We start from the raw sequence: 21015 nt of genomic DNA on the forward strand, positions 1-21015 counted from the left end.
CATAAAATGTATACTATTTGAGATGTTTAGGTAGAACAACTACAGCAGCTAATTCTTAAATTATGCAAAAACCTAATCTATCTATGAAGAAATACTGAACTCATAGCTGCTGCTATCTAAAAATTCTTGCTGAGATTTCAAAATCTATGGACCAAAAGATTTAAACAGATCTAGACATGGCTACTCTCTACTGACCCAAGATTTGTTTTGTTTCAACAAAAGACTTTTAGGGAGTATTATTATCAGTAACTTTTGAATTTTCTAAAATGTTAGAGTTAATAACCACACTTTTATTAAAATTTGAAAGTTTATGAAATCATGGAAATTAATTACCCATATGGCCTTCATTTACATTTAAAAATGGAAAACAGAAAATGAGATTCTTATAGTCAGGGAAAGATGATCACCCTAGCAGAATGTCACTTTTCTCACTTCATATGCAATTGAAATATCGACCATATTTCACAGGATTAGAAGTATGCTCATTTTTGTCATTAACTCATAACTGTAAATGCCTTGAATAAACATTTGTTTGGAATTCAGGACATAAAGTAGTGCTAATGACATAAACTCGGCAGTGGCGAGATCCAAAAAGATAAAACTAATCATGTGGAGAGCACGAGGCTACTGTCCCCAGGAAACAGAAGACTATACATGTAACCCACACACACTAGTGAAAAACAGTTTAAATGAAAGCACTGCTGCCTTAGAGTAAGGCACCACTTTGTTATTTTTATCTCAAAACACTGACGTGGTGCACTGAGGTAGCAGAAAGTGGCGAGTGACTGCCCTTGGAAAATCAGGGATCGCTTTTAGATATTGTCAGTTAAGAGGATGATTTTTTTTTCATGTATTTGGTTTGCTTAAAATGCAAGAACACAAAACTATGTCATGTTAGCTTAGAAGTAGGAAGAAACGAGACTTCACTTGTAAATATCAAGAGTGAGAATGACAAAGGTAAATTACATGAGTAGGAATTTATTATTGTGATGACAAAGGGACAATGGTCATTTGCGGAACTAGACAAATGTAGGGGAAAGTGCTCTATAAAGAGCTTCATAAGTTTCCTGAGTTGCTACTGAATTTGAACAGATGAGTGTTCTATAAAAAGGTATTTAATTGTACCCTATCTGCTTCCAAGGGATTTGAATAAATGAATGCTTTATTTATTTTAATTTAATTACTTTCCAGTAGCTGGAAATTAGTTAAGTCACCTGTTTAAATATATATATATATATATATATATATACACACACACACATATATATATACATGTATATACACACATACTTTATTATTTACTGTTTAACTTTATCTTACTGTTAACAAAATTAGAGGGCTAAATTCTTAATAAGAAATTAGACTACATACATTCTACAAAGCATATCTGCATGTATTCTATGGATTAGAACATAGCTTTGCCCAATTGCAAGATCAATTGAAAATAAAATCAAAGGTTTCATAGTGCAAATATGTATTTGTTTCCCTACAGCTGCAATGAAACATTGCCACAACTAAGTCACTTTAAAAAAAATAAGGAATTTATTCTTGCACAGTTCTGGAGGCCAGATATCAGAAGTCAAGGTACCAACAAGGCCATATTCCACAGAGTGGCTCACTACTTAATGGTGAGGACCCATTCCTCTCCTTTTCTAGCTTCTGGTGACTGCTAGCATGCCCTGGTACTACTTCCCTTCTGGCCACATCACTCGATTCTATGTCCTATTTAAGACAACCTTCTCTTCTCTGTATGTCCCCCTCAAATCTCCCTATGTCTTTCTTATGAGGATACGTGTGATGGCATAAAGGTCCCATCTGGACAATTGTGGACAAGCTCCTCCCCTCAGGATCCTTAAATATTGGGTAAGTATTCGGGACAGAAGTTAAGATGCCACTTGGAATACCCATATCCCCTATTCGGGTGTCTAGATTCAAGTCCTGGTTTCACTTGCCACTTCAGCTGCCTGCTAATGTGCACCCTGCACGCATCAGGTGATGGCTCAAGTACTTGGTTTGCTGCCACCCACATGAGAAACCCAGTTTGTGATCCAAGATCTTGACTTCAACCTAGCCTAACAATGGTTCCTGCAGAAATTTGGAAAGTATACCAGCAAATAGAAGGTCTATCTCCTTCTTTCTCTCTGACTTAAAATAAAATAAATAAAATAAATAATAAATAAAATAATAAAATAAAAAATAAAATAAAATAGAAGTTGGAGCTGTGGTGTAGTATGTTAAGCCTCCTCCTGCAGTGCCAGCATCCCATTTGGGTTCCAGTTCAAATCCTGGCTGCTCCACTCTGACCCAACTCCCTGCTAATGGCCTGGGAAAGCAGTGGAAGGCAGCCCAAGTGCTTGGGCCCCTGCACCCACATGGGAGATGTCAAAAAAGTTCCTGGCTCCTGGCTTCAGATCTGCCCAGCTCCCTCCATTGCAGCTGTTTGGGGAGTGAACCCTCTATCTTTCTCCTCCTCTCTCTTTAACTCTGCCTCTCAAATAAATAAACTTTATAAAAACAACTTTTAAAAAATAAATAAAATAGAAAAAGTATCCTGTTAACACACTTTTGCCTTATAAAACAATATTCTCCCTTTTGACATCCATATGAATATTCATAGAATATAGGATTAAATAATCTATCTTTGGAAGTCCTTTTTCAGCCTTTCACGATAGTAAAAGAAGTAGTAAAACCACACCATGATATTTTATCCATCATGCTGTTCAAATGGGTACAAGTTTTCAAGTGTGAGTTTTATGTCGACTGAATAAGAATGTTCCCAGATGGATTTTCTAAATCAACAAACATGTGTAGGTTTTATTAGCAATGCATTTCACTTGCTAATGACTAAATTTTCAGATTTTTGCAACCATACACTAATAAATGTAAGACTTAGTTTTAAAAAAATTAATTAACAGTTATCCAGATCTACATATTATATATTAGGGGAAAATAATTATGAAGCAAACAAAATTCCTTTTTTTATTTAATAAATGTGAATTTACAAAGTGCAACTTTTGTATTGTTGTGGCTCCCCCCACCACCACCCTCCCTCCCACGGCCCTCCCCTCTCCCACTCCCTCTCCCATCCCGCCCTTCATGTGTTTCATTTTCAATTACCTTCATATACAGAAGATCAAATTAGTATATACTAAGCAAGGATTTCAAAGGCTGCATTCACACAACCACACAAGGTATAGGGTATTGTTCGACTAGTAGTGTTGTTTTTAAGTTTCATAGAAAAACACATTAAGGACAGAGATCCTACATGGGGAGCATGTACCCAGTGACTCCCGTTGTTGATTTAAAAATTGGCACTCTTATTCATGACATCAGCAATCACCCGAGACTCTTGCCATGAGCTGTCTAGGCTATGGAAGCCCCTTGAGTTCACCAACTCTGAACTTGAAAAAAGCAAACTTTCAAATGCAAATTTTAACAAAACATTATATTCTAATGATAATTCTAGATATAATATTTCTGAATAAATTATTAAAGCTTTTATAATGAGATGTTATTTTCATAGAGTTAATAAAATTAGTAATTTTTATACAGTTTTACATTTCTGTTATTAGTTATCACTGTATGAAAAAGGTATATGATGAAGCCAGGAGGACACATTAGAAAATGAGCTTCATAGAAAAAAATGAAAGCTTCTTAAATTGTAAAAATATTATAACAGGAATATCATGTGCAATTATTAGATTATGGTTAAATGTCCTGCAAAATATTATTTACTTGGTATAGTAGTAAACATATACATGTCCTTAATTATCAACATTACCATGAATTAGAGGTATAATTTAAGGATGAAGAAAAAAAAAAAGATAAGCAGTCCTTTGAGCAACCATGGAGCATTTGCAGGTAACAACTAGTGTTTGAATTTTAATGACTAAAGAAAGAGTGCAAGGAAAATATTCTGCTTTTCTAAATTTGGGAACAAGAACAAATGATTTCATATTCTAGAAATCTCAATGAAAATGTAAATTGCAAATCTCTATCTTTAGGCAAAGTTCTATGCAGGAAGCTATCTTTAGGATCTGGGGGGAAATAATATTGAAAAGCAATTCTCCCATTAACTTTTAAAAATTTTTATTAATATAAAGAGAATAGATTTCATGTATTTCATAGACACAGTTCTAAGAGACAACCATACTTCCCTTCTTCTCTCCTTCTCTTTCTCCCTTAGTCCTCCCTCCTCCCTTCCTTTATTTTTAATTTTTGCAATAGCAGAATTTCAATTTACTCTATAATCAGAGGCTTAATGCACCACTTACTAGAATGTTCAACAAGATAAAGAGCACTTTCCAACAGGACTATAGACAAGCGCTAAAAACAAGAATCAATCTACACTCATAATATTCTTTTGGGGCTGTAGGTGGTCTGTAGGTAAATATCTCTGGGAAATACTAGTAAAAGTCTGTTCTATCTCTATAGGTGGCGGTGAGTGACAACTCTGCTTCATTTAAACCTATGATTGCCTGGCAGAAGTGTGGAGGCTGATATATGCACACACATCTGTGCAGTTCTAAAACATCAAAACATCTCCTATATATGTAGACCGCCAGCCCATGGTGTTACGGAATACTGGAAATGTATTTGGAAATATTGTGCATAATAGCTCTGAAGAATTAAAATGCTTCTCACATTAACTTATTTCCATTGTGAGTGTCACCCTCACCTTTTATTCCATCGCCTCTACACTACCAAAAGAGACTTGTAACTGTTGTGGTTTTCTACTAACATTCTCCTTTCAGCCATCATTCATATTGCATTGCCTGATTCATTCTAGAATTTTACCTTTTCAGAGCTCTTCTGTTATTCAAAAACTTTAATGAGGTCATGTTACTTACAGCATCATGCCAAAGCATATGCATATAGCATTTAAAATGCTCCCTACTCTTTACAGTTTTGATTGAGCTCCTGGTGCACACAGGTAGGCGTCTGACTTGAGTTGGGCTGTTTGATCAGCTGTCCTGAATTGAGACTTGCAAACCATTCAAGGGCAAATCAAATAGTCTATGAAAATTTTGAATTGAAAAATAAGTTTGGGGTGAGCTTTTGGCACAGTGGGAAGGATAGTGCTTGGAACATTAACATCCTGTACCAGGGAGTCTGGGTTTGAGTCTCAGGTCCAGAGCCTGATTCTAGCTTCTGATAGTGCACACTCTGGAGGCAGCAGGTGATGCTCAAGTACTTGGGTCCCTGCAACTCACATGGGAGACCCAGACTGAGTTTCAGACTCCTGCTCTTCAACTGGTTAAAGCCTGGCTGTTGCAAGTATGTGGAAATGAATCAGAGAATGGAAGATCTCTCTGTGCTTTTTTCTGTGTGTGTGTGTTGCAGATAAACAAAAATAAATACAAAAAATTTGTACAAATGTTTATTTTGATGCAAAATTTTGTAATTTATATATAGTTTTTCAAAGAATGCATTTTCAGTAACTTTTGCAATATACTTACATTTGCTCTTTTTTGTATTTCTTTAAATATAAATTATGTCAAATATTAACAAGGTGTTATTGTACTTATAACAAATATAGTTGTAATATGTATAACAATAAGAGTATATAAGAGAGGCAAAGGAAACAGAACTATGCAATGGTAATATTTCTATATCCAAATGAAATTAAAATGGTAGAAATTTGAAGTCAGTTCTATTAAGTAGATATGTATACAGCGAACTGTAGAGCAACCATTAAAGAAATATTAAATATAGTAAAAATAAAGAAATGAACATGTTATATAGAAAATATTGACAAGCTATCAGTAAGAGATAAATGGAGGGAAAAAGACATTACAATCACAATTGAGGTTCTGGTATGACCAAGGATGTCTCTTGGGACAAAAAGTTTTGATTACCTCTGGAGTACAAAGACATGACAGACACTGCTATGCAAAGATGTTGGGATTTAGAGTCCAGAACTTCAGACTTCCTCTAGGGAGGTTTCAAAACATAATCGATATCTAAAGTGCTACACTTTTGATGGGAGATGATTAGATATATTTTCTACTATTATCATTTGTGTCATTACTCATATTTTATAGAGTTTACCTTCCAGGTATAAATCGATTGCTGTAACTTTTTTCCATCTCCATAATTATCACACTTGCTCTATCAATTGCCAGAAGAAGAAGAATGAAGCTTACCAATAAAAGCAAGATAACAAAATATACATAGAAAGGTAAATGTTTTCCAATTTATCATTTTTTCCTTTTATACATAATGCACATGGGAAAATGCTGAGGACTGAGATAAGCTGGTTGCTATTTTCCATTCAGTTACACTTTGAAAGACTAACACCTGGGAAGATTTTAGGTGCTGTGCTATAAACCTGACAGCCCTCAATGCAAGCAACATTGCACACAACCATTAGAGTTAGAATCCCATGGCTTCTAAAGCAAAAGTAGAAAGACTTGAGAAGTTAACAAAGAAAATAGACCCAGAAACAAGCTTTACTTACTTCATATGTTGCCAAGGATTAATCCTAAATGCTATTAAGCTTTCAAATAATTAACTAAACCCCTCTGAAACTTCATCCAATATATATTCCTAACATAAGATCAAAGCACTCATAATTATGCTTTGGAAATCACACTATTGCTCATTTTAAACCCAGATACTCTAAGTATAATTTGGATACATTCTCTATATTTTCTACTCAATACTCAAAAATGATCTTAAGATAGAAAGTATTATACCCAATGCTTCTCTTTGATATATCAAGTTTGTCATTGCAATAAAAGAAAATCAGGTTAATTTGTCAGGACATATTCTTCACCTACATATGTTTATTGATAAGAATCACAGTATTTCGATGTTGAAACATATTTTAATGTTCATTAGATCAAATTGTCATTCTTCTATAAAAAGGATAACCGTTTTTTTCTAAAACTGTGTAAGTATCCATAATTGTATGTTTGAGATGGAGTGGGAAAATGTAAGTTTTTTGCATTATTCAATACAATCACAGATTTTCAAGCCAATAGATATTTCAGCAAACATCACCATCATTTTTAAGACATTTACAAAAAGAACTTGAATTCAACATTACTCTGAGAAACAATGCATGTTCTTTCAGTACCTTTTAGCTCTTTGAAATTAAATTTAAGTGTTTTGATTGATATTTTAGATTGAGAGGCAGTTGGTTATCATTAGTAATCAAATATGGCAAAAGCACAACCCCCAATTTTCAAGTTTCACATCCTTTTACCTCTCATAATTTAAAATAGATTTCATACGGTTTCTTTCCTCCTTTTTGATCAGCTCCAAAATATTAATGTAATTTTAGATTTAAATTTAAACCTTAGCTATAATTTCTTGTACAAAATAGCCCTGGAAATGAGGCAAGCACCAATATTTGATATTTATGATACAAAGGGAATTCATAACACATCCAAAATATCTACATTTTAAAAATACTTCTAAGAAACAAATGTGCTAAATTTGGAAATGGTAAATTCCCAACTCTTAAAAGGTCAAAGTCCTACTTTCTCTCCACATATAGTTTTGACCTAAAAAGGCCTTTCACTAGGAAAAGTATTTCATGAATAAACATATTACTAATGTTTAATTTCATAAGCAACAGAAAAAATATATACATTCACTTGACCAAACATGATTTAAATGTTCTATATTCAAAAATGATAAATGAAATATAAGAACTGACAGCAAATTTAGAATAAATTTAGGAAAATATTTACAATCCTTGTATCTTTGAGTATCTTTGTTTCTTGGAGCATACAAACTTTCCTCTAATGATATTTGCTTCTTTCTAATTAAAGAATCCTATGCACTGTGCAAAGCAGAACCTCATTTTCCTGTTGTATAGTGATTCTCTCAAAGAATATCTTAACCAGATCCCATAACTTCTCAGTCATGTCTTTATTATTAAAATAGTTTCAACTGAGATCCATCCATTCTTTCAGAACTTTATGCTCACACTTAATTTAGACATGTATGTCACAATTGCCTCTCTATACGCTTAGGGTAGAAGAATTTCGTTCACACATTGTCTCTTCCTTTATACTCTAGGTTCTCATCCCTCTACTGTTTCACAGGAGGAGAAATAGAAGCAAGGCTTCAATCCCCTCTTTAGTTTGAGACTTTTGTGGGACTATACTGGTTTCCTTCTAAAAAAGACCCCAAGCATTAGCCACCCTAATTTAGTTTCTCCTGTATTGGCACCACTTGCTAAGCTGGCTCTCAAGGATGAACAAATTGTACAAAACTATTCAATGCCACTAACATGTCTGTGTACACAAAACTCAAGAAATCCTTACATCTTTGTCATGCTGTATATTGAAAATGTAGGTGCATAACTGCTGCTGCATCTAGGCTTCTCTTCTCTGTACAAACTGAGCATCCCTAAATCCGAAAATCCAAAACCTGAAATGCTAAAAGGTAAAATACAATGGCCACAAGTGGAAAACTCCACATCAAACTTTATCTCAGCAGTCACAGTCTAAATACATGTACACTAAAATACAGTATAAAATTACCTTCAGGTTAAATGTGCTATATTCACATGAAACAAAAATGAACTCATGTTTAGACATGGATCCTTTGCTCATTGAATCTAAAATATAGTCCCAAGCATTTTGAATAAGGGAAAATCTATAATTCTTATTTTATCTACTGATAATGTGTAGTACAAGTGCATATTAGCAAGTTTGTTGCTTACATAATTGTATAACAGGAGAACAGGAGGAGGATGGCTATTAGGTCTGGGTGTATGTCTCCCTTTCCAGTTTGACTCTTATTGTGACTGTCAGAGTGGGGAAGAGAGATGAGTTATGGGCTCCATGGAGAGACGTGAAAGCAAGGATGGTTCTGAGACTACTCTTCCAGCACTACAGCATTATTTTTAATTAAAAAAAAAACAGGAAATAATGGAAATATACAAGCTATAGAATATCTTTAAATAAGTTACAGAATGCCCAATGAATAAATACTATATGAAAATGTTAAAAACTATAAAGAATTACAAATTGTATTAACATCATGTTATATAAATAAGATGATCTAAAATTGCATTAAACTCACCATGACCTGGAGGAAATTTTTTCCATTTGATGAGTGCAACTAGTTCATTTATGGATAAAGTAGGCCACTCTTCATAATATGGACACTTATGGATTAATTTAAACTTTTGTACATTTTCATGTTTTATCATTTCCTGAAAAATAAAACCATTATCACATTTCTAACACTAAAAAATTTAAAAAGATATTCAAGTATATCAAATATACAAATGGATAAAAAAGAAAATTATAATTGAGAATAATATATATTGAATTTTAGAGCCATATAGACATATAGAAATTTTAATCTTCAGGCCTGATTACTAAAATTATATTTTCCCACCTTTCATAATATCTTGTCCTAATATAAGTATCTAAAAAAATCTTGTAATAATCAAGCTTAATATCAAAGATTTTTATTTTAAGTAAGTGGTACCAAAATTTGGAAAACAGACACAAAACATATTAAACATTTTTTAAAGCCAGCCACTCTGAAAAATAGAACAAACTGACATGAGGGATTTGGAATGAAATTGAATTCCAAGAAAGTCATCTCTACCACTGATACTGAGACCAACATATCAAAAGAAATCTCCACAATTAGAACTAATAGAAAGAGGTGGGCGCCTCCCATCTCCATCCAACATGTGTACCCATATGTGGCTTACACAGAACTGCAAGGCCTTTACAAGGGAGACCCTATATCAAGAGAAGCTACAGTGGCTGGTGCTGTCACACAGAAATTTAAAACACTGTGTATAATCCCAGCATCCCACATCAGAGTGTCCATTGTCATTCTACTTCTAATCCAACTCTGCTAATGTGCATAGGACGCAGTGGAAGAAGATGGTCCAAGTACGTGGGCCCCTTCCTCCCTCATGGGAGACCTGCGTATAGTTCTTGCATCCTAGACTCAGCCTGACCCAGCCCTGGCTGTTTTGGCTGTTTGGGGACTGAACCAAAACAGAAGATTGATCTGTCTGTTTCTCACTTTCTCCCTCCTGTCCTCCATCCCTCCCTCCTTCCTTCTATTCTTCCATCTTTCCATCCTTCTTTCTCAGTCATCCTACCTTCCCAATAAGTAAATAAAAAAATAGAAAAACTGAAACAACAGGACCATAGAATATCTCAGTCCTATCAGTCATACAAATTTCCTCTGTCAACTAAGGAAAGAGAACTAGTAGAGAAGCCTTTGGATTTGAGTAAAAGAGAATAAACTATTCAAATTTAAGTAAATTAGGTATAATCACCTATGCATGCAGCTATGGATTTTGATGAAAGAGCATGCCAATCATTTCAAAGAAAATGGTTTCCTCTGAGGTAAGCTACAGATTTGAACAGCATTAGTACTACTCTCTATGTGATTATCAAGTACTCCTGGTAAATGAAATAGCTGATATCCAACACATATATTCTTAATAAATGAATGATGAATGTGTTTAAAATTTATAAAAACAAAGGATACTCAAAAATACACCTAAAACATATTTATGGAGATTTTTTTTTGACAGGCAGAGTTAGACAGTGAGAGAGAGAGAGACAGAGAGAAAGGTCTTCTTTCCATTGGCTCACCCCCCAAATGGCCACTACTGCCGGCGCGAAGCCAGGAGCCAGGTGCTTTCTCCTGGTCTCTCATGCAGGTGCAGGGACCCAAGCACTTGGGCCAGCCTCCACTGCCTTCCTGGGCCACAGCAGAGAGCTGGCCTGGAAGAGGAGCAACCAGGACTAGTACCCGGCGCCCTGACCGGGACTAGAACTCCGCCGGCGGAGGATTAGCCTAGTGAGCCTCAGCGCCGGCCTATTTATAGAGACCTTTGTTTCCACTTCAATTTCCCACTCCCAATAGAAACAGGTGCAATCAAAGCCACATAACTGTAGTTTACAGGTAAAGTCAAATTTAAGACACAAGAAAAATACGGGCATTGTTTTATAGACAGGAAAAACAAATCATGAATTTATGCACATGGGGTGTGAATATATAGGTTAGGTGTAGTCATACCAATTTTAACTTTGCATACTCCTTTGCAGGGATTTTCAGAATTTCACACTCCTCTTCTGTCACCACTGAGAAAGACTGTGGTTCTAATTCAGTCTCCAGGGACCCAAAGGTACTCCATTGTCCAAGCTGTAAAAAGCAAAGGCAACTAAAACTTCATTACCACTCATCACTGTAAAAATGCCTGTGAGAGTGGCAATAACTAAGTGAGTCTACAATAGGAATTGAAATTCAAACCCCAACTGTATGAAGGAAGGCCACTGGTAGCATTGAGTAATAACAAAAGTGAGGGTAGTGTTAGTGCATATCTATCATTTACCAATATACATATTCTAATAGGGACCCTAATTTAATATGTGAAAGATAAATCTTAACCATGGAAAAATATTCCCCTAGAATACATATGTTAAGTTATAAGGATATAAGGAGACAATAGCTGCACAGAGGATTTGCATTCATGTTTGACTTGGACAAACTGAAGAGCATGTGAAGACTGTGTTTATATGAGAGGCATACAAAGCCACCTGAGCTATCTAAGGAAAATTCCATGTCAGTATGACTATCCAAGGTAATATGTGAGGACTTCCACTATTCTACTTTAAATCCATACAAAGTCTGATTATATTTTTCTTAACTAAATGTACAACTAGATTTGAATCTGCAAGTGAAGATGGAAAAAAGAAACTTAAAATATCAGTACTGAAGTCAGAGTGGTCCAGGTCTAGCCAGCTGGGCTTGTCATACATGTGGGACGAAGAGACAACACTCGGGATCACTTATAGCATGGAACTGGTATTCAGTACTCTTGTGTCAGGTGTAGGAACGCGGGGTGTTGTCCCACATGTGGAAGAGAAGCAAGAAAAACTACCTGCCAAATAAAAAGCCACATGTAGGCCTTCCTTCCAGCTGTAGAAGTAGGCAGAATATCACAAAATTAGGAGTATACATTTACAATGTGTATGGATGCATTGACCCATACGATAATAATCAAATCTAGAAAATTATGGTAAAGACAAGTAAACAGCTGGAAAAGCCACTGCATCCAAAAAGGTATAAACTTTAGGATATATATATATATATATATATGTATATATATATATATATTTTTTTTTTCAGGGGGAAAAGAATTCCTATTAGAAAACAATACCTTGCCGGCGCCGCAGCTCAATAGGCTAATCCTCTGCCTGTGGTGCCGGCACACGGGGATCTAGTCCCGGTCGGGGCACCGGATTCTGTCCCGGTTGCCCCTCTTCCAGGCCAGCTCTCTGCTGTGGCCCGGGAGTGCAGTGGAGGATGGCCCAAGTGCTTTGGCCCTGCACCCCATGGGAGACCAGGAAAAGCACCTGGCTCCTGGCTATGGATTAGTGCGGTTCGCCGGCCGCGGCGGCCATTGGAGGGTGAACCAACGGCAAAGGAAGACCTTTCTCTCTGTCTCTCTCTCACTGTCCACTCTGCCTGTCAAAAAAAAAAAAAAAAGAAAAGAAAACAATACCTGATGATGACAAAAATCACAATTAAAAACTCAGAAGATACAAAATTCACAATCAAAAAAAAGTAGGAAAAATGAACAATATAAAACAAGCTATATACATAAAATCAGAGTATGACATGATGGAAGCAAAAGAAGCATTTTTGAAAAAGAACAAAATTAAACTTCTATAAAGTAAAAGCTACTGAAATAAAAATTTATTGGACACTTGATTTCTACATTAGAAACTAACGAAAGTTTTCATGACATAGATAAAACATGAAAATTATCCAGTACACAATATATACAATATATAATGAAGAAGGAATGAAAATAAACAGGAATTTTAGTAAATGTGGAAAGACAGACATATGGTTTCCAGAAAACACCAGAAAAATGGAAGAAAGATGGCATGAAATAAAAATGGAAGCATGTTTTCCAAAGTTGAGGGAAGAGGTGAGTTTTCCAATTGAGGAGGCCCACAGAATAATGTTTGTATTTTATATTCCAGCTCAAGATATGGTATACTCCTTTATTGTTTCTTTTCAGATTCACCCAGCACTGTATTATTTGCTATCTATAACTTCAATGAAGTGTTTTTTACATGTTTCCTTCCAACTTTTCTAATTGTTTAGCATGTGAGTCTGAATTCCTTATAAGCTATTATTAAAATAGAAACCTTTGTATAGTATTTCTTAATTCAGGTTTGTGTACTTACATCCCATGTGGGATCTGTCCCTAATGTGTTGTCTAATGTGCAGTGATGCTATAACTAGTACTGAAACAGTATATTTACACTTTGTGTTTCTGCGTGGGTACAAACTGATGAGATCTTTACTAATTATATACTGAATCGATCTTCTGTATATAAAGATAATTGCAAATGAAAAAAGGAAAAACCTGGTGTTAAATTGGAAATGGCATAGAAAATTAATTTTTTAAAAAATATATATTATGTAAGATCTCTGTCTTTAATGTACTGTACACTCTTATTTAATGCTATAACTAGTACTCCAACAGTATTTTTTTTCACTTTGTGTTACTATATGGGGGCAAACTGTTGAAATCGTTACCTAATATATACTAAATTGATCTTCTGTATATAAAGAGAATTGAAAATGAATCATGATGTGATTGGAAGGGGAGAGAGAGCGGGAAAGGGGAGGGTTGTGGGTGGGAGAGAAATTTTGGGAGGGGGAAGCCATTGTAACCCACAAGCTGTACTTTGGAAATTTATATTCATTAAATAAAAGTTTAATTAAAAAAAATTAATACTGTAGAAATTTAAAAAGAGATGTCATAAGAAATATTTGCTATAGTAGGGTAAATACCTAAAATGTCAAATAAACACCTATAGTTTATATGAAGAGAAAAAAAAGCACAAATTATTCTAGTAAAGGGACAAATATATTTAAACCAATCAACAATTTACAGAAGAGAAAAACAAAATAACTACACACAAAAGAATAGGAGGCAATGCTGTGGCGCAGCGGGTTAACACCCTGGCCTGAAGTGCCGGTATCCTACATGGGCACTGGTTCTAGTCCTGGCTGCTCCACTTCGGATCCAGCTGTCTGCCATGGCCTGGGAAAGCAGTGGAAGATGGCCCAAGTCCTTGGGCCCCTGCACCCAGAGGTGGCTTCTGGCTCCTGGCTTCAGATCAGTGCAGCTTTGGCCGTGCAGCCAACTGGGGAGTGAACCATCGGATTGAAGACTTCTCTCTCTCTCTCTCTCTCTCTCTCTCTCTCTGCCTCTCCTCTATCTGTGCAGCACTGACTTTCAAATAAATAATAAATAAATATTTAAAAAAATAATAATTTTCAACCTCACCAGGAGATAGAAAATATAATTAATGTATTAATGACAATTTAATATAATGGATTGAGGAGACACTTTCATGCATAACTCTGTACATTAAAAAGTATTGAAAAATGGGAAAATATCTGGAAACATCTAATAAAATAAACTTTAAAACTTCCATGCAACATTTAATTCAGAAACACAGTTCCTAGGAATCTATCATATAGAAATAAATGAATTTTTAAGGATATATGTACAAGAAGTTTAGGGGAGCACTATTTATTGACTCCTAACTGGCCAACTTAAATTTTATATATATATATATTATATATATACATATATATATAATATATATACACACATATACATACACACACACACAGAGGGAGAGAGAGAGAAAAAGAGAATGAGAGGGATTTAGCAAACTTAAGTAACTAAGGAGATATAGTGTGTGTGTGTGTGTGTGTGTGTTTTGTTATATCCCCAGTGAGTCTTAATTGACTAAATCGAATTCCAAAGAAAGATCCTTGAATGATTCAGCACATTCATGTGTTTCATTTGGAAAGATTGAGTGCTTACTTCAACCAGGTGTATATATTCAAAAATTGAACCAATTCATTAAACAAATACAATTTGAGGCAAATAAAATACATTTGCTGATTTTTACAAAAAATTGTTGTAGCACCTTGTTATAAAATTTTCTGAGAGAGGAAATCAATCTGCCTGATATGGAGAACAGAGCAATTCAATGGAAATTATCATTCCAGCCTGTTATCTAGTGAAATTACTCTTTCATACCCAGAAGTTATAGCACAAAATACACAAATGTAAGTACCATATATATAATAATTAAATGGAAAGAAAAACTGAAACCTAAAAATATTTTCACATAATCTGAAATTTAGTGTCAATTAAAGAAGTATGTATGTGTCTATTTTATGGAATCATAACCTACTAAAATTGGTGTATAAAGGTCATAAAAAATCAATGGAGCATATGTTGAATGCATACTTTATATGCTTTCATTCACAAGTGCTCAGTACAAATTCATTAGCTATTGCAGTCATGAAACTAAAATTGCTTATGAATTAACATCATTTGCTATATGGTTTATCTACTTACATGCTGATGGCGCTGATGTGATTTTAATTGTATATATATAAAAGATGAACACATTTTGGTAGCTTGACATAGAATTTTTCTAATAAACCAGAAACATCACTCCTGACTTTTTATTCAAATTAGAACAGTTCCCCCACATAAACTGAACGTGATGGCTCATATTTCCATTTATTCTGAGTTTAAAGTGGACTTATAAAGAAATTTCAGTTGAGTAAGCCCAGATATAAAGTGAAATAACTGTGTCAGCCTAATTTCAATGTGAAAGATTTAATATTTACATTTTTACTTAGTTAAAATAAGTACCTTGATTTGCATTTGACCTTTTCAATATTCACCATTAAAGAGCTATAAGCTTCTTAACTACATTCTCTACTTCTATAATTGTCCAGCCATTCTTTAACTTTTCAATATGTAAGGAGTATATAAAAATAATGACAAATGGACTTTTATTAATATAAAGAGAACAGATTTCATGTATTTCATAGGTACAGTTGAAAGAAGATAACCATATTTCCTTCCCTCCCTCACCCAACCCTTCTCTTTCCCTTTTTTATTCTTTTCATTACTTTTTACAATGACATAATTTTTCAACTCTTTAATCACAGGCTTAATTCACCACTAAGCATAATTCAACAAGTAAAAAGTAGGATGTTCACAGTTCCAAGGAGCATAAAAAAGGGTTAAAAAGAACAATTATATCCCAAGATTTCTCTTTCAGTCCTATACATTTGTAGGACTATATTCAGTCTATATTAACTGGCATATATCAGAGAAAACATACATTAATAATATTTTGGGTAGTGGTCTATTTCACTAAGCATAATGGTCTCCAGTTGCATCCATTTTCTTGCAAAAGACAGGATTTCATTCATTTTTGCAGCTGAGTAGTAGCTGATAGTTTATATATACCACATTGTCTTTTTTTTTAAAGATTTATTTATTTATTTGAAAGAGTTACAGAGGGAAGGAGAGGCAGAGGGGTCGAGGGGTCTTCCATCTGCTAGTTCAATCCCCAAATGACCGCAATGGGCAGAGCTGCGCTGATCTGAAGCCAGGAGCCAGGAGCTTCTAATGGGTCTCCCATGTGGGTGCAGGGGCCCAAGGATTTAGGCCATCTTCTACTGCTTTCCTAGGCCATAGCAGAGAACTGGGTCGGAAGTGGAGCAGCCAGGACTTGAATTGGCGCCCATGTGGGATGCTGGCACTGCAGATGCTGGCTTTACCTGCTATGCCACAACGCTGGCCCCACCACATTGTCTTTTTCCAGTCATCAGTTGATAGACATCTGGTTGATTCCATATCTCAGCTATTGTGAATTGAGCTGCAGTAAACATGGGGGTACAGGTAACTGTTTTATATACTGATTTCATTTGTTTGGGTAAATCCAGGAGTGTGAAGTCTGGGTCATATGATAGATCTACTTTCAAATTTCTGATGAATCTCCATACTGTCTTCCATAATGGTTATGCTAGTTTACATTCATCTTGTGTGCCACTCTGACTGAAGGAACAATATTTTGTTCCCATTCAGTTAACGTTAGTCACTAAGTCACTATTCTAATTATCTGGATTTTTTTTTTTTTTTTTAACTTTGCGGGGCCAGCGCTGTGGTACAGCAGGTTAATGCCCTGGCCTGAAGCGCCAGCATCCCATATGGACGCTGGTTCTAGTCCCAGCTGCTCCACTTCTGATCCGGCTCTCTGCTATGGACTGGGAAAGCAGTAGAAGATGGTCCAAGTCCTTGGGCCCTTGCACCCACAAGGGAGACCCAGAAGCAGCTCCTGGCTCCTGGCTGCGGATCGGCACAGCTCCAGCCTTTGCAGCCAATTGGGGAGTGAACCATCAGATGGGAGACCTCTCTCTCTCTGCCTTCCCCCTCTCTGTGTAACTCTTTCAAATAAATAAATAAATCTTTTTTAAAAAGCACAATTTCATATAACTCTATACAATATAGCATAGTTCTATCAACTTATTCACATTATATAGTGTTATTAATGTAAACATTAATCTCTGTTTTGCTAAGGACTAAGGTTTTTGAAAGTAAACATGAAAACATAAGTAAACACATTGCATAAGTAACATAAAACAATGGCAGCATCCATGTTTCCCCATTCTATATGAGTATAATGATTTCTGTAAGATATGGATCTGAGGATACAAGTTATACGCTATGTTAACACTTGATAATCAATCTGTTTTCCAAAATGAACTTCTTAGGCTCCTACCAGCACTACAAACATGTGAAAGACTTGTTTCTATACACTTCTCAGATTTCTGTATTGTACAATCTTCCATAGTTGCAAATTCTGTGATAAGAAATGTTTATTGTACATTTTCGTTATGTATTCACGCTTACTTTCAAAAGTAAAAATTATTCATTGTATATATACTCAGTTGCTAACATGCTATGAGTATCTTTGTGCATACCAATTCCTTATTCATAGTTTCTGTTCTGTAAAAGATCAAATTATTTGTTTTGCATTTTTCATTACTTTTCTTCCTGATTTTTACATCATTACATATTCCAGATATCAATACTTTGTCATGTAGTATATTGCATTTATCTGTATTTTGACTTTTAATTTCATTAAAGTTTCTTTGGATGAACAAATCAATCATGATTTAAAAAACATTTTTTGATAGTTTGTCTCTGAAAATATCTTATTTAAGAAGCTTTGCTGCCGGCGCCGTGGCTCAACAGGCTAATCCTCCGCCTTGCGGCGCCGGCACACCGGGTTCTAGTCCCGGTCGGGGCACCAATCCTGTCCCGGTTGCCCCTCTTCCAGGCCAGCTCTCTGCTGTGGCCAGGGAGTGCAGTGGAGGATAGCCCAAGTGTTTGGGCTCTGCACCCCATGGGAGACCAGGAGAAGCACCTGGCTCCTGCCATCGGAACAGCGCGGTGCGCCGGCCGCAGTGCGCTACCGCGGTGGCCATTGGAGGGTGAACCAACGGCAAAAGGAAGACCTTTCTCTCTGTCTCTCTCTCTCTCACTGTCCACTCTGCCTGTCAAAAATAAAAAAAAAAAAAAATAAAAAAAAAAAGAAGCTTTGCTATCATGGTATCAGGAGGAAAATCTACCACTTAATCTTCTGAAACATTTAAAATTTTTAATAATTAAATTTCTAATTCCAAACTGATTTTTATGCTCAGTGTGAAAGGGCAAGTAGTTTTATCTTTTCTATCTACATAGGTACACAACTGTTCAAGCCCAAATTAAGAAATCATTCCACCACTTTCCCCTCTGTTCTTCCTGTCACCGCTTCACAACAGAAGTGCTTACATGCGTAGATCTAATTTATGTACTCCCTTGGCTGTAAGTCTGTTTACCTATAAACTATGAGTATGGCACATTAATTATTGAAGCTTTATTTTATGTCTTGATATCTGATAGAAGTTCCTTCCTAAGAATCTTCTCCAGAAATATATAGGTTTTCTTAGACTTTTGTTCTTTTGGCATGCTTTTCAGAATCATATTTTCAAATTCCACAAGAAACCTGTTTGGGTTTTCTACATTTGAATTACACAACACCTAAGCTCATTTTGAAAGTCTTTTTGGGGCCAGTGCTTTGGCATAGTGAATAAACCCATGGCCTGCTGTGAAGGCATCAGATATGGGCTCTGGTTTGAGTCCTGGCTGCTCTATTTCCAATCCAGCTCCCTGCTAAGGCACCTGGGAAATCTGCATATGGCCCAAGTGCTTGGGGCCCTGTTCTCACATGGGAGAACTGGAAGGAGCTCCTGGCTCCTGATTGGTCCAGCTCCAGGTGTTGCAGCCTTTGTGGGAGTGAACCAGTGGATTGAAGACCTTACTATCTCTCTGTTTCTCCCTCTCTCTGTGTGTAACTCTGCCTTTCAAATAAATGAATAAATCTTTTTAAAGGAAGGACTTTTCATCTTTGACATTGAATATTTCTGTCCATAAATGTTTTTGTCTATGTTTAAGCCAATGTCTTTCTCTGAAAATAAACAATGTTTTCTAGGCTTGCTGTCTAAGACCTTGTTTTACATCATCATCAACTGTGGCTCAGGGTTTGAGAAGAACTAGATGGGCAGGACCCAGCCAGTGGCTAACACAGTTCAACCTGACTCAGTTTACCTGCTGCTTGGCTCTGTTGGACTTGGAGAAGCTCCTGGATTTCAAAAGGCTGCATCTCCTGAACCTGATGTTCAGTGAGATCTAGAGGCACCAGCCAGTGGGGACTCCACAGGCCCTCACAGTGTTCAGGAGCCAGCTGCAAGACAGCTGTACATTTGATGCAGTGTACGTAGACAGGATCATTCTGCTGAGAGGGTCATGTTTGCTCCCTGCAGGATTTTGTCTCCCCGGCATACTCCTAGCTGTGGACTCTTCCTGGTGTTGACTGAGTGCAGTTGGGGGCCACATTGCAACAGGTGGACAAGATCGCTAAGTGTGCACTGGGGCTTTTGGAACTTTCTGGCATTGGCTTAACTCAGGATGTGCTAAGTGGAGAACTGAAGAAGCTGTCAGAAGGAGTGGAAGGCACGAAGCACAGTAACAGGATGACACTCTTCCAGGTGACCCTCAGTGGACAACTGCAAAGACCTCCTGTGGGCGAGGTGATGATGGCCTTAGGACCAAAGTGGGGAAGGAATCTATAACATGCATTCCAGTTAGGAGAAGCTGTGTGGGACAGTGAGGGTGGCACAGGGATCTCATTTGCTTGAAAACTGCCTCCACAGGAGAGCTCCTTGGAGGCAGCTTGTGTAATGAACCAAGAATAGAAAGAATCTCTGACTGCCCACAAGGCATTATGGCATTTTGCAGGGAAGCTCAGCTCATCTCATCTCCTTGCACCTAGAAAGAAAATCGTCATGTCTGGGTTTTGACAGTACAGCACAAACTGGAGTTGATTAACTGATTCACGTAAAAGTACACATCTTGAAGCAGTCCAGGGGGCTTGGGCTGCCATCACAAAATACCAACGAACTACATGGAGTAACCAATAGAGATTTACTTTCTCACAGTCTGAACACTGCAAGGCAAAGATCGAGGTGTCACCAAGGGTAACTTCTAATCCCGAGAACTATTTTGGGGGCTTCTGGACAGCTGCCCTCTTGCCGTGAATGGCTCGTGTCTTTCCTCCATGCACACACATTCCTGGGTGCTCACTGTGTTTCCCAATCCCCCTTTACAAGGACACAAGTCGGAATAGATTAGGGAGCACCCAGCAGCCTCGTTGTATCTCAATCGCCTTTGTAAAGGCCCTCTTTCCTCAGTCCCAGTCTGAATTTGGTAGGGACACAGGTCAGTCCATAACAACTTGAGAGCAATCTGGGCTAAGGGATCCCAATTTTGAGGCCCAGTTTAGACTGAGTACAGTAAAGGCTGATGCACACAGGCAGGGCCAAACTGATGCCATACTCTCCTTGGGGGTGTAAAGGGAGAAGCTTACTCACTTGCCAAGTGTAAACACCTTTGTTTTATGTTGCATGCTGTCCTCAGACCTTGGGGCAGCCTGTGTCTCCTTTGCCTAAAGGTCATCTGTTCCTCATTTCTAGTCAGCCAGATGTAGTCCTTGGTCTGGAGACCTTTACCTTGCTTTGATGGTATCTATTCATAACCACTCCTTCCTTCCACCATCACTTATG

The 21015-nt window shown here is 36.6% G+C and overlaps 1 protein-coding gene across 1 annotated transcript in view; it reads right to left on the reverse strand.

The window, feature by feature from the left end:
• CNBD1 (cyclic nucleotide binding domain containing 1) overlaps positions 1-21015 on the reverse strand; it is a 502062-nt gene that overhangs the window by 138036 nt on the left and 343011 nt on the right. Inside the window, 2 exon segments of the mRNA XM_062189512.1 lie at positions 9043-9175; positions 11020-11145. Coding sequence (XP_062045496.1) covers positions 9043-9175; positions 11020-11145 — 259 coding nt within the window.

This window comes from Lepus europaeus, chromosome 4 (genome assembly GCF_033115175.1).
Source record: "Lepus europaeus isolate LE1 chromosome 4, mLepTim1.pri, whole genome shotgun sequence".
Lineage (NCBI taxonomy): Eukaryota > Metazoa > Chordata > Mammalia > Lagomorpha > Leporidae > Lepus > Lepus europaeus.